This window comes from Crocodylus siamensis, chromosome 7 (assembly GCF_052110815.1).
Source record: "Crocodylus siamensis isolate JL-2025a chromosome 7, ASM5211081v1, whole genome shotgun sequence".
Taxonomy (NCBI): domain Eukaryota; kingdom Metazoa; phylum Chordata; order Crocodylia; family Crocodylidae; genus Crocodylus; species Crocodylus siamensis.
This window is the reverse complement of record NC_143401.1, coordinates 53,659,198-53,674,004: the sequence shown is the minus strand read 5'-3', so window position 1 is coordinate 53,674,004 and position 14,807 is coordinate 53,659,198. Positions and strand designations below refer to the sequence as shown.

The 14,807-nt window shown below is 46.9% G+C and overlaps 1 protein-coding gene across 1 annotated transcript in view; it reads right to left on the bottom strand.

The window, feature by feature from the left end:
• Window positions 1–10,518, bottom strand: part of HK1 (hexokinase 1) — a 73,116-nt gene extending 62,598 nt beyond the window's left edge. The window contains exon 1 of the mRNA XM_090058031.1: window positions 10,353–10,518. Within this exon, the coding sequence (XP_089914157.1) occupies window positions 10,353–10,415 (63 nt within the window). The 5' untranslated portion in view covers window positions 10,416–10,518. The remainder of the gene's footprint in view (window positions 1–10,352) is intronic.
• Window positions 10,519–14,807: the final 4,289 nt, after the last annotated feature.

Sequence of the window (14,807 nt, the reverse complement as noted above, 5' to 3'; positions counted from 1 at the left end):
CATGCAAACCCATAGACAAAGCATTCTAATAATGATTTTAGAAAATCATTAGCACATATTTTTGTTACACACTCCTTACAGGAAAGTCATTAGCTTGTTTAAAGACTCTTCTACTGTAACAATCATTACAGGGCATACTCCTTTAAGTGTAAAAAGTATTCATCAGAAGTCAAAGACATGTTAATAAGAATAGTTTAGGCAATGTGAAACTCACCCTCTTTTTAACATTACATCCTCCATTCTTAATTTTTAAATTGCTCCTCCACAGCAATTATTTCAGCTAGCTAATTCTACAATATCATTGTTGTAGCCAAACAACTGTATTTTACATTAAATGCTTTTTGAAGTTTATTTCTAAATTTCATTAATCATTTATTCATTTTGACTTTGTCGGGTGGCCAACATGAGTAAAAATGTATAGATCCTCTATATCAAAGAGCCTCTACCCCTGCTACTGGAAGGGAAAAAAGGGGCAGTATTACAGGCAGGCTAAGAACACAGCTTGCAGGAAAATAAGCTACAGGTCTCCAAGCAACTAATAAAAGAGAGGCCTGTTACTAATTTGGATAATTGGCAGCACTTGGGCCTCATCTTCCCAGGAGGTCTGGTCAGGTGACTGGAAGTGGGCGGAGTTAAGAGCCATATAATGGAAGCTTATACTAGCCCATATCCTCACAACAGAAGGAGCTTTACAGGACAAATATACAGGGAGATAAGTTATGTGTTTTGTTTCTGTTGTTATTTGGGGGCTTATGTTGTACCATGGGGTTTGGGGTAGCAGGGGAGGCAGAAATCACAAAGGGATCCCTGAAGTTGGGTGATGTTACAAGGGTACCAAGGTAGTACCCCATAGGTTAGGGGCTGTGTTCCAAGGGTCCAGCACAGTAAGGTGTGGATGGGGGACCCATCATATAGAGGGACCAATGCCAGAGATGCATATCAGCATCTTGAGCTGTGAGCTTAAAATCTGGCATATGCAACCTGGGCTGTAACTCTGGCCATTGAGATGTGGACTAGTACCCCCACCAGAAAAGCATATGCCCCAAAAAGTAACCCAACTGAGACAAGTGAAAGTAAGAATCTAGAGAGAGAGGTGTCCTGGAAGGCAGAGCCAAAGAGCAAAAACAATCTATGTGCAAGTTAAAGTGTGAGGATGGGATGACCAGCTACCTAATAAGCAGAGCAGGGCAAGGCATAGAAAGCTAAACTCCAGTTCCCTAAAGGCAGCCTCCTAAATAGACTAATTCTAACACCAAGATATGACAGGCAAAGAAGTGAGGCAAGATTGGGGAAACCCAAGTAAGAGAACAAATACAGTACAGCTCCTAGGGAGTGCTGCAGCCATTCCTGCATACTCTTTAACGGGGAAATTGGCAAAAAAATTTTAGAAACTCTATGTGGCTTGATGTTAACACTGTCGTTAACCTAAAGGAAACCAAAGGTACTTATTTTATCCTTGAAAGGACAAAGTCTGGTCTCTAGGACAGTAAAGAGAATTCCAAGGAAGTTTTTACAGAACTGCAGCCCTCTATGCTCAAAAAACAAAATTAACAGAACTCTCAAGTTTTGAGTCTCTAAATGACACATGCAGGAGGTTTACCAATCCTAACTATAACGAAAATGGCTTTTAACATTTATTTTATCATTAATCCCACATGGAACAAGTTTTGTATGCTAATACTACTATAGTGGTAGTTTATCTTCTTTTTTACATACTGGGTTTGCATGGGATTATACTGATATGTAAAACTGTGTAAAATAGTCTTTTTAATATTACAGACCCACAAATTTTATCAATCCTTTGTACGTTTTCTAGGCATAGATAGTACATATGGCATATTCATTCTTCATCACAGTAGCTTTTTGCCTTCAATTTTTTTCCATGCAATGCACTGACTAAAACTAATGGCTTTTTCAAGGTGTCTTAACTTTTTTGTTTGTTTAAAAAAAAAAAAAAAAAAAACTCAAAGAAGTATTCTTACCTTACCAGAGCTAGAGATTCCAAGGGTCTCAGAACCATGAAGCTTTAATGTATTACCTAGCCGTGCTAGAATGTACTAGTACTACACAAAGCACTGTTATACAGGTTAACACTATTGACACTGAAGAATCTGGCAAGCTATCAAGAAACAGTTCCCTGCAATTAAGTAACTAATGAGACTGGCTGTAGGTAAAGGAAGATTTCTACTAACTGAGATGCAGGACAATTGGAGTCCCAGGTTTCCCTATATCTAAATTATGGTTCTAAATCACCCTGTCTCTCTCCTAACACTTCTGTGTCCTTTCATGACCCAAGGTGGCATTACCACTGTGATCCAGCACCTCCACTCCCAGCTTTTAAATTTAAATATCAAACCACTGCAAAGTGCCTTGAAATCAGGGCATGAGCTAGCATGGATGATTTGGTGGGGTGGGGATACAAAGTGATATGGCAGGTAAGGAGAGGATTTGCAATCAAGCAGCATGAGAAACCTTACTGAAGGTACAGGAACAAGCCTCACAATGTTCAGAAAGACTAGCAAATACGGCAGTCAACCAGTTTGGCTTAGCAGACAACTCTTCAGTCAGCTTAAACACAAAAATTAAGTTTACAACAGCTGGAAACTTGGACAGATGTCTAGGGAGGAGTATAAACATATTGCTTAGGCATGCTAGGCTGAAATGAGGGGCCAAAGAGCAATTGGAGTTGCAGCTAGCAAGGGATGTGAAGGGTAACAAGAAGGGTTTCTACAAATATGTCAGCAACAAGAGGAAGGTCAGGGAAAGTGTGGGTCCCTTATTGAATGGCGGAGGCAACCTAGTGACAGACTATGCAAAAAAGGCTTAAGTGCTCAATGCTGTTTTTCCCACCCACCCCTTTCTTTACCTGTCTTCGTAGACAAGGCCAGCTCCCAGACTACTGCACCTGGCAGCACAGTTTGGGGGAGGAGGTAAGCAGTCCTAAGTGGTGAAAGAACAGGTTAGGGACTACTTGGAAAAGCTGAGTGTGTACAAGTCTCTGCAGCCAGACTGAATGTATCCAAAGGTGCTGAGGGAGTTGGCTGATGCAACTGCAGAGCTGCTGGGCATTATCACTGAAAACTTATGGTGATTGAGGGGGGGGGCAGAGTCCCTGGAAAAATCATGGAGCCAGTTCTCAAGGAATCCATTCCTAAACATTTAGAGACCAAAAAAAAAAAAAAAAACTGATCAGGAACCGTCAGCATTGATTCACCACGGGCAAGTTGTGCCTGACCAATGTGATGGCCTTCTATGAGATGACTTGCTCTATGGATGCAGGGAAATGATATACCATGGCTTTAGCAAGTCCTTTAATATGGTCTCTCGCAGCGTTCTTGCAAGTAAGTTACAGAACTATGGGTTGGATAAATGGACTGTATAGTGGCTAGAAAGCTGGCTGGATTGTTGGGCTCAATGGGTAGTGATCAATGGTCTAGTTGGCTGCTGGTATCAAGTGGAGTGCCCCAGGAGTCAGTCCTGGGGCCAGTTTTGTTCAATATCTTCATCAATGACCTGGAAGATGGGATGAAGTGCACCCTTAGCAAGTTTGTGGATGACACCAAGCTGGGGGGAGTAGATACGCTGGAGGGTAGGACTAGGATTCAGACTGACCTACGCAAATTGGAGGATTGGACCAAAAGAAATGTCATGAGGTTCAACAAAGGCTAGTAAAAAGTCCTGCACTTGCAAGAAAAATCCCATGTGTCCCTACAGGTGTAGGACTGACTGGCTAAGCAACAGCTCTGCAGAAAAGGACCAGTAGACAATAAGCTGAATATGAGCCAACAGTGCGCCCTTGTTGCCAAGAAGGGTAACAGCATACTGGGCTACATTAGTAGGAGTGTTGTCAGCAGATCGAGGGGAGTGATTATTCCCCTTTTCAGCACATCTGGAGTACTGTGTCCAGTTTTCAGCCCCGCACTACAGAAAGTACACAGAGTAGTTGGAGAGATTCCAGCAGAGGGCAACAAAAATGGTTTGGGGGCTGGGGCACATGGCTTCTGAGGAGAGGCTGAGAGAACTGGGCTTACTTAGTCTGCAGAAGAGTGAGGGGGGATTTGATAGCAGCCCTTAATTACCTGAAGGGTGGTTCCAAAGATGGTTGACCTAGACTAGACTGCTCTCAGTGATGAGAGACAACAGAACAAGGAGCAATGGTCACAAACTGCTGCAAGGGAAGTTTAGGTTGGATATTGGAAAAAACTCTCACTAGGAGGGTGATGAAGCACTGGAACAGGTTACCTAGAGAGGTGACAGAATCTCCATCCTTGGAGGTTTTTAAGGCCCAGCTTGACAAAGCCCTAGATGAAATGATCTAGTTGGGGATGGTCCTGCTTTGAGCAGAGGGCTGGACTAGATGACCTCCTGATGTTCCTTCCAACCCTGACTTTTCTATTAAATTGATCAGCCTGGCTGGGGGAGTGAAGTAGAGGAAATCTTTGTCCTTTTGTCCTCCCCTTCATCCTCAGGAAGTAAAAAATGAACTACAACAAGTAGCTGTCAAATGGTGACACCAGAGATATCCAAAAAAAATCTATCTAGGCTCTATTGATAAGCTACCAGCAAACACCATATTAGCTGCCATGGGTGTCAAATTTACTTGTACCAACATCCCCCATGAGAATGGATTGAAAATAATTATGATGTCATAGGGATAATGGAGATCTGGTGGGACTCCACCCATGACTGGACCATGGGTATAGATGGCTATACCCTGTACAAGAGGGACAGTGTAGATAAAAGGGGTGGGCTGTAGCTCTCTGTTAAGGAAAGCTACATGTCCCTGCAAGTTGATGTTGGCGGCCAGGGTGGATGACTGGAGACCCTCTGGGTTAAAATCCGTGGGGAACACAGCACAGGGGGCACAACAGTGGGAGTCTACTACAGACTTCCCACCCAAAGTCAAGAGCTTGACCAGGAGTTTGCCCAGGAGCTGGCTGAGGCTGCATGCTCCAGGACCATGGTTGTCATGGGTGACTTCAATTACCTGGACATCTTGTGGGAGGGTCACTCAGCAAAATCCGAGCAGTCACAAAGCTTCCTCTCATGCATGCATGACCTCTACCTGACTCATGAAGTCTACAGGCTAAGGAGAGGCAAAGTGCTGCTCGACCTGGCACTGGCTACTGGGGATGACCTAATCAATGACCTAGTGATTGATAGGAAGCTGGGCGACAGCAACCACGAGCTGATCACCTTCACCATCTGCCATAGAGCTAGCAAGTCAGTCAGCAACACGGAAGTGCTTGACTTCAGGAAAGCCAACTCTGACAAGCTCAGGAGGCTTGTCAATGAGGCCCTAAGGAACCATGACCCCAGGGAGAGGGGAGTTCAAGAAGAGTAGTTGCTCCTAAAGGGAGCAATCCTCAATGCACAAGCTAATGCTATTCCATCTTGGAGGAAAGGCAGCAAGAGGGCACAGCAGCCCCCCTGGCTCGCCAGGGATTTAGCAGACCTCCTGAGGCTAAAAAGAAGGGCCTACAAAGGATGGAGGATGGGATTCACCTCCCAAGAGGATTATTCTGCATTGGTCTAGTCCTGCAGGGAGCAAACCAGGAAAGCCAAGGTTGCAACTGAACTCCAACTAGCTTCAAGCATGAAGGACAATAAAAAGTCCTTTTTCAGGTATGTGGGGAGCCAGAGGAAAAGCAAGGACAACATTAGACCCCTGCTGAACCAAACGGGCCAACTGATAACTGACGCCCAAGAAAAAGCCAACCTATTAAATGGGTACCTTGCATCGGTCTTTCATCAGTCCCATGGGACACCCATGCCCACCACGGGACAGGGTGGTCCGGGTGAGGGAGATCCCCTGCCCTCCATTAATGCTGACCTCATGAAGGAACACCTTGAGAAGCTGGATACCTTCAAGTCAGCCGGCCCTGACAATCTACACCCCAGGGTACTCGAGTTGGTGAGCATCATAGCCCAGCCCCAGCACGGATCTTGAAGAACTTCTGGTGTTCTGTTGTAGTGCCTGAAGACTGGAAGAAGACCAATGTGGTGCCTATCTTCAAGAAAGGGAGGAAAGTGGATCCGGCTAACTATAGGCCCATCAGCCTGACTTCTATCCTGGGGAAGGTCTTAGAAAAGTTTTATTAGAAGCAGAAGCAGGCTGGTCAAGTTTGCCAATGACACCAAACTTTGGGGCAAAGCATCCACACCAGAAGACAGGCGGGTGATTCAGGCTGACCTGGACAGGCTCAGCAAATGGGTGGAGGAGAACCTGATGGTGTTTAACACTGAAAAATGCAAGGTTCTCCACCTTGGGAGGAAAAACCTGCAACATCCTTATAGGCTTGGCAGTGCTACGCTGGCTAGCACTTTGGAAGAAAGAGACTTGGGGGTCATCATTGACCACAAGATGAACATGAGCCTGCAATGTGGTGCTGCAGCTAGTATAGTAACCAAAACGCTGGCTTGCATCCATAGATGCTTCTCAAGCAAATCCCGGGACATCATTCTCCCCTTGTACTCAGCCTTGGTGAGGCCACAGCTGGAGTACTTCCAGTTCTTGGCTCCACAATTCAAAAAGGATGTGGAGAAGCTTGAGAGAGTCCACAGAAGAGCCACGTGCATGATCAGACATCAGGAAAACGGACCTTACGATGACAGGCTGAGAGCTATGGGGCTCTTTAGCCTGGAAAAGCACAGGCTCAGGGGTGATCTGATGGCCACCTATAAGTTTATCAGGGGTGACCACCAGGATCTGGGAGAACGTTTGTTCACCAGAGCGCCCCAAGGGATGACTGGGTCAAATGGTCAAACTACTGCAAGACCATTTCAGGCTGGACATAAGGAGGAATTTCTTTACTGTCCAAGCCCCCAAGGTCTGGAACAGCCTGCCATCAAAGGTGGTTCAAGCACCTACATTGAACACCTTCAAGAGTAAATTGGATGCTTATCTTGCTGGGATCCTATGACCCCAGCTGACTTCCTGCCCTTCGGGAGGGGGGCTGGACTCTATGATCTTCCAAGGTCCCTTCCAGAACTAATATCTATGAAAAACATAGGAAACAGGATTCCAGCCCCCCACCCCGGTGATGATGCCTCTTCTGTTTCCACTGCAATCTCCATCTTGTGCTCACACATAACTATTTTAGATTTGAAGGCTCACTATATCTACATACAAACAGCACTGTATGGGCGCACAAATGGGATCCCCCACTATGACAGTATATTTATGCCACTCTGAAGTTTGCTTTCTCTATGGCTGTCCTCTCATCTGCCTAGAATACTTCATGTACACTGGTGACATCTCCTAGAAAAACTGTACCAGGACTCTTTACAAACTTTCATCCACTGATTTTCTTGAATACTCCTCCCAACATATTAATTTCTTAGACACTGTGGTGAATTTTTGCAATGGTCATATCAGCACCACACTGTATCAGAAATCAACCAATTGGTACAGTTACCTCCATACCACCACCTTTCATCATAAGAACACCACTGGATCCATCAACTACAGCCAAGCTGCGTTACAACCATATATGCTCTGATCCTACTGACCAGGATGCACACCTTTTAAGGAGCAGGAGCAGGGATTTCTACATTTTAAAATGTAATCCCAGAATTATACCCACTCAAATAAAGAGGGCCAGACTTGGGCCCTGCTTTGACCTGGTACAATACCAACCCCATGATGAGGGCAACAGAATCCTTGTTGTGTCCTAGATGTTTGACCTGGAAACTATAGTAACAACATTAAAATGACCTCCACCCCCACCCCCACCCCCATGGAAAATGACCATCTCAAGGTAGTCTCTAGAGGTAAGCTTGTCCTGGCTTACAGGTAGCTCCCCCCAGCCTCAAACAGCATCTATCCAGCAACAGATTATCTAACTCCTAATCTCACAAAAGCACCAGATGTTGCAATGGACCTAGATACGAGCCGTACCCCTCATCAAACAGACCGCATCAACACTGAACCAAATAACATTGATTATAACATCCAAAGTTCACCTGATTATGGTACCCCTCTGCTGTCTACAGTGGAAAGATGGGGTGATTACTGTATGTAAAAATGAATGAACACTGATCTGACAAATTCCAGAAAGATGTGAAACCCTGTAGCAGAGCACTTCTAACCTCCCTGGACATTTCATCGCTGACCTCAGAATTGTTCTTAAACAGTAAAACTTTAAAAAAACAACTTGAACACAAAACTGAAACAAAAAATCATTCACAACTGGATTGTGTTAAATTGTGTAAAATTAATTGTGGCAGAGATTCTTGATTCTTAACCCATTACATGGGCCAGTTTTTATAACCTTAATGTCCATCAAGAAGTTAACTGTGGTGTTTATCCTTTCTGACCTTCATCTCTCTAGCAGTGCCGTCTTCTCCATTTCCTTCCTATTAAAATGACTCTCTTCCTTTCTATTCAATACTTCTGCTCTTGCAAGTCTGCAAGAAAAGATGAGGGCTGGTCTGGTGTTGCTTTGCACTGATGCAGATGCACAGGATTACATTCCCAGTGTCACTGTACTATCCCAGGAAAACAGGACTTGCACCAACATGATGCAGCCTGGTAAATTATGCAAGGGCAGTTCATTCATGTTGAAGGTTAACATCAATCTGCTTACAAAGGTGCAGTAATCTCAGTGTCTAGACAAGGAAATTTGTGAAATACCCATTTAAAACATTAAGAGAAGAGGACTTTAGTCAGTTTTACAAAAATCTTACATGCTTTTAACAATATTCTAGTCCTCTATCTAATCCACGTAAAAAAGAAAATGGTACAGAAAGGGCTGATGAATCTTCCATTTTATGACATCTATCGATAAAAGGTCACTAAACTTCTTGAGAGAGGCAAGTATTTTCCTAATTTGCCTACCAAAGTCATTACTAAGTATTCAAATAAACTCTTGTAGTTTTCCTTTTTATACCACTCCTCCCAAGTAATATAGGGCACAGTGGCAATGTCTATATGTGCACTTTAATGCACTGTAGACTTTAATGCAGGGGTGGGCAAAATATGGCCCATGGGCCGGATCTGGCCTACGAGGCCACTCTGTCTGGCTTGCGGGGCCCCTAAAAAATTTTAGAAAATTAATATTGATCTGTCCTTGGTTCCTGTCAAAAATGACAGAAACCAAGGGCAGCAGGACCCAGGGAAAGCCCAGAGGGCTCCTGCAACATCAGGCCCCACCCCACCCCAGCTGGAAGCCCCAACAGGGGCTTCTTGCCTGAGACCATGTGGCTGCAAGATGGGGATCAGGGGGTGGGGCACCTGTCAAGGGACGGGGCTACCCATACAGCCCTCCACACATTGCCAAATCTGGGTAAGCAGCCCTCTGCCTAAAATAATTGCCTGCCCCTACTTTAATGCATAATACTGTGCATTAAAGCATCACATCAAAACCCGTGACATTACACAAACGTAGTAAAAAAGTCTACTGCACATTTTCACTAAAAACTATGCAAACATGTTACTGCGCATCAGACCAGTTTCATGTGCACTAATTTAGGACCTCATATTGGAGGTAGTAAATTAATGTGCATTAGAAAAGTAGCATTCCTGCACATGTAGACTGGGACTTTAAAAGCGTCACCTTGCTTCTGATTAAACCCCACAGTCACTTTTTACCTTGCTACCGCTAAGCAATAGCAGTTGGACAGTAACTGGCCCATGACCACTTTCCAGCAACACTTATTAAAAAAAACCTCTTGCTTTTTTTAACCTGATTCCCGGCTGCTGCCGCTCAATGCACTAGGCCAAAATGAGGACCGCCACATTAATGTGCAGGCTGCTGCTCCACAAAACCAAGGGCTGCTTGCAAGCAAGAGCTTATGTTGAATTCATGCTCCTGGCACCCCTGTCTGGGGAAGCGCTGATAAAACGGCTTCCTCTGCTGTGCGGGAAGCCACCCGTCTATCCTCTGCGTTGGCCAAGGGCGAGGAAGGAAGGGGGGAGGGGGAGATGACTTCCTGCCAGACGGATTCCGCGGGAAGAAGGCAGAAGACATCAGTGCAGCCTGGCTCAGCCGCCTGGCGAGACGACATTTGTCCCTATTTTCCTTTGATACTAAAACCTCCGGCGGCGCCAGGCTGGGGCAGGCCCGAGGCCGCAACTGCGGGCAGAGGCTGGTTCCCGTCAGGGCGGCGCCAGGCCCGGCGGTCTCAGGAGCCCGCAGCGTCGCCGCATCCTCCCGGGAGGGCGGAGGGCGGCCCCGCACCTGCCCGGGGTCGGGGCAACGATGCCCGCCGCTCCCTCCCGCCCCGCGGACACCCCGCCCCGCGCTCAAGGACACTGCAGCGCCGCGGCATCCGCGCGGGGCGGGGCGGGGACAAGGTCAAGGGCAGGAGCCCCGGCTCCGAGGGAGGGATGCGGCCAGGCCGGGCCTCACCTTCTTGACCTGGTCATCCTTGAGCTCGGTGAAGTAGTAGGCCAGGAGCTGGGCCGCGATCATGCTGGCAGCGGGCGGGCGAGGAGCGGCGGACACACGCGAGGCGCCGAGACGCGGCGCTTTTCTCCCCCGCGCGGGTGGTGACACCGCAGCGCCGCCCCCCCCCCGCGCGCCCATTGGCTGCTGCGGAGCCGTCCGGGGCGGGGCCCGGCATCCCAGGCTCCGCATCCCCGCACGTCCCCCACGTCCAGCCGCCCCGGGCAGCACCCAGGGGGGCCCGGAGACGGGCAGGGCCTGCTGCCGAGCGCCTCCCCGCGGGGCGGCTGAGGGGACGGAGCCTCTGCACCAGGGGACACACACGGGCTCCCCCCACCCGCCGGGCGCGCATGGCCCCTGCCCCCGAGGAAGACGCCTGCGGCAGCCGCGTCCTGCCCGCGGGCGCTGCGCCGCCCCGGCCTCGCTGGAAAGGGCGCGGGGCTCTCTCCCCCAAGGCAGCAGCCCGAGAAAACCCGGCTGCTGCAGCAAGCACGGAACCGACGGCAAGGCGGAGACACCAGGAAAACCAAGTCCCCCCGGAATCGGTGGTGCCGCTGCCTCAGGGCCCCTCGCCCCCTTCCAAGCCGGGACCAGGGAAGCCAGCTGCAGGATCAGTTAGTCCAGCCCCTCCGCGAGGCAGAAAACGGCTCCTGTCCCGTCCTGGGCTATGGCTATGGAAAATAGCATCTGAGAACAGGAATTGGAGAGCAGGCCTCAAGTAGCTGAAGGGCAGTTACAGAGAGGGTGGAAATGGGCTTTCCTCTCTGGCTGTCGGAGACAGGGCTAAGAGCAACAGCTTCAAGCTGCAGCAGGGGAAGTGGAGGTTGGAGACTAGGAGGAATTTTCTGGCTGTGGGAGCGGTTAAGCACTGGAACAGGCGCCCTCCCTCCCCCAAGCTAAGTGATATCCAGCTCTGGCAGCTTTCCAGAGTAACTTAGACAAACACTTGGCTGGAATGGTTTAGTGGGAATGATCCTGCCTTGAGCAAAGGGCTGGACTAGATGACCTTGTGAGGTGACTTCCAGCTCCTACTTTCTTCTGCTCTGTATGGCCTGTGGGAAGCTGACAAGGCCTTGATTTGTAATGTCTGGTATGGCAAGGCCTTGTAAAGCAGTGCTTCAGTTGCAGGTATGCTCCAGTAGCTTTGTGCTATCCAGTAACGCCAGCCAGCCAGTTTGACCAGGTTTATAGCTATTTAGTTCAGGTCTACATCACAGATCTTTTCTACTGAGAAATCTTTGCCAGTTTAGGGTGTGATGAGGCATGCTCACAACCCCCTTTCAAACCATGCTGCAGGAGCAGCAGCCAGGTTCCCAAATCAGGTAAGAATCCCTGCCCTACATTTTCAGTGGCACATCCCCTACCCTTCTAATTGCCCACCAACAACTGCCCCTGTTCTCACCCTCTTGCTGCCCTGCTCCAGCTGGGCTGCTCAGGGAGCAGGGCTGTACCTGGAATAGCAACAGCAGACAGGTTCCTCCTCCCCATCTGATCTCCTCAGTCATTCCCTGACCACCCAGGAGCAGACACAGGGAAGAGGAACCTGACCTTTGCTACTGTCCCCAGCTGAGCCTGGTTCACTGCACAGCACAAGTAGAGTGAGTCAATAGCAGCTCATCCTAACCCGCAGGGTACATAGACAGTGGGAACAATGGCAGGGGAGGCACAAAGGAGAGGGGAGATATCACTGACCACACAAGGGGAGCAGAAGGGCTGCTGAGAGCTGGGGGGAGGGATTCTTACCTGAACTGGGGACTTCAAGTCCCTGGTTGCTTGCTGGTCCTGTTGTGTGGTCTGCCTATCCTGGTGATATGGCGGGGAGAAGGAATTTGAAAATAGGGGTATAGCCACCATACAGCACCAGTTGCTGCTCCTGTGCCTCTCTTTACAAATCCTGAATCTGCCCATGGTTTAGCAGGTCTAGAACTAAGCATCTGCAGTAGGATTCAGAGATAAAATTTTAGAGTCTAGACTTTCTAAATGCGTTGCTCAAGGCACTTTGTCATCCTTTTGGATAGTGTAAACATTCTTATAAACAGCATAAATGAAGGTGAATGATCCTAAGCTTTGCTTTTTATAAAATCTGCTTTGATATAGAAAAAATAAAAGAACAGTCAAAGCTGTTTTAAGACAACACTCTTCATATAGATCTTGAAGGGAAATAAATTTACTCCATCAGAATAATTTAAACTCCCCTCTACTTTGAAAGCAGTTTCCACTTTTCTGATTTCCACCTATATATAAAGTGCTATATAAAAGCTGCTACTACAAAAAGTCAAAAACACACAAAATAACCATTGCAACACATGGTGGCTTAGAGACGGACTCTTCTGGTAATGGTTTGATTCCTAGGCCCATCTTTTTCTGTGGGGATTAGAGTCATACAAACTCAATGGAGATTTCCCCCACTTTCTTCAGAGATGCATTTAGTCCCTACTTAGTCTCTAATTCTGGAAGGAACTCAAGAAAATACAAAGTTGGTAGCTCAGCCATGTTGGGAAAGAGCTGCCTGGCATTTTTCCAACAACAAACCCTTCACTCAATTTACCAACAGTCTAGATAGGCTCTAACGAGAATACTATTCAGTCCTCAATCAGAGACTCACTGGCTTCAACACAAAGATGTAGATGAGGAGGTTTAAAGTGATAAACGTGCCAAATACTCAGGTTTACATCAGGGAATGAGGCAAAGAAAGAGATAAACAGTGAAAGGGGAGACTTTCAGAGGTACACACAACAGTTAAGTATTTAACCCCTCTTGAAAAATCAAGAGTCTAGACATCTATCATTTGTGTGTTGTAAGCATCTCTCCTTTAATGAATGTGAAACTCAAGCTAACTGGGCCTACTCACAAGAGTTAAAATACAAAATACTGATGACAATTGCATAGTGCAAGAGGATGTGAGCTAACGGATAGGCCACCTGAGAAGAAACAATAAGGTATTATTTCCAATTTATCTTACTATATTCATGATGATTTAAGCAGGCTCCTGGTTGTCTAGTCTATAGCTGTGTAAAATGTCTATCCTTGATTACAGTGGTGATGTGTCGGCAATGCACAGGGGTGCACATGCACCCTTTGAAATCGCTGGTGCATCTCCTGACAGTCAGTGTTCCCTGCTTAGGCAACAGGCAAGGTGAGAGTGCTGATGCCCCCTGAGCACACCAGCCAGGGAGTAAGGGCACCAGGAGAAGCGATCCACGCAGTCCCCCCACAGACATTCATGCCAAACCGGGGGGGGGAGGGTGTTCCCCACAGCTATTGCACCAACCCAGAAGTGCCAGTAGCCCCCCACCCTCAGTCAGCACAATTGGTCACAGGGGGACTCCCCGCATTACTGACTGGCCGCTGGGGTGGCAAGTGCCCCCCCGACTCAGGAGGCACCAGTCGCCCATGCTTGATTAATTAGTACGGTAAATATTTCTTTTGCAATTAACTCATGTTTATGTGCAAGAAGAGTCGCTCTTCATATGTGATAGATGTTTCCTCATGATTTACTCTTGTTTTGCCTTTGTGGTTCCCTGAATCTTCCAAGGACAGCTCTTAGGAAAAATGCAAGGTTTCTGAGTTGTTAATCAGTTTCTTGATGCGTGCCAAACTTTGTAGAAATGGATAACCTCTTGTCACAGAAGGCAATTCATTCAAATTGGGACTTTCTGATAACCAATAAAGGGCAGTTTGATTAATAGGATTTTCCTGTCAATTATTGCTTGGGACTCTTGATTTACACAACTACAAGAATGCTTTGAAGATGCCAAGCTAAAGGGTATTAAAAAGGAACAAAACAGCTAACAGGGCACGCAATTCAAGAATGAAAGATCCTTCTGACAAGAACCAAGAATGCCTAGCTTTCTTCTAGGTGAGACAATCCGCACCTGGAGAAGCTAATAAACACACCATCTCTGTCTGTGTTGGTGAGAAGTTATCACTGTACAGCTAAATACTGGACTTTGTTTTGCTTTAGGCTTATTTAACTGTGAATACTTGTACTACACTAAGCCTTTCTGTCATCGAATGGGTAGTCATGTCAATCCTTTAACATTAGTCTGGAATCCCATCAGTAGTCTAGAATCTTACTTAACACCTCTTAAACCATTAGGATGGTTACAGCAACACTTAAACTAGCATAAGTAAGAAAGGTTACTATAGATTAGGTCTCCATTAGACATGCGCATTCACATACAAGAAGTCAAGCAGGTGACAAAAATGTGCCCAACTTTACAATCTTCCTACATATGGCAAAAAGAAGCTTACTTAATATTTAACTGGGACAAAACCAACAATTACCCATTATCTGGCCTCATGGCCTCTACCAATATGGTGCTCAGCATGAAATTTGAAAGTAACACTGAGAATTTTGCTAGGTACTAAGGTTTTATTTTAAAAGCAACATGTTCTACCCCAGGGAAAAGATTTAAA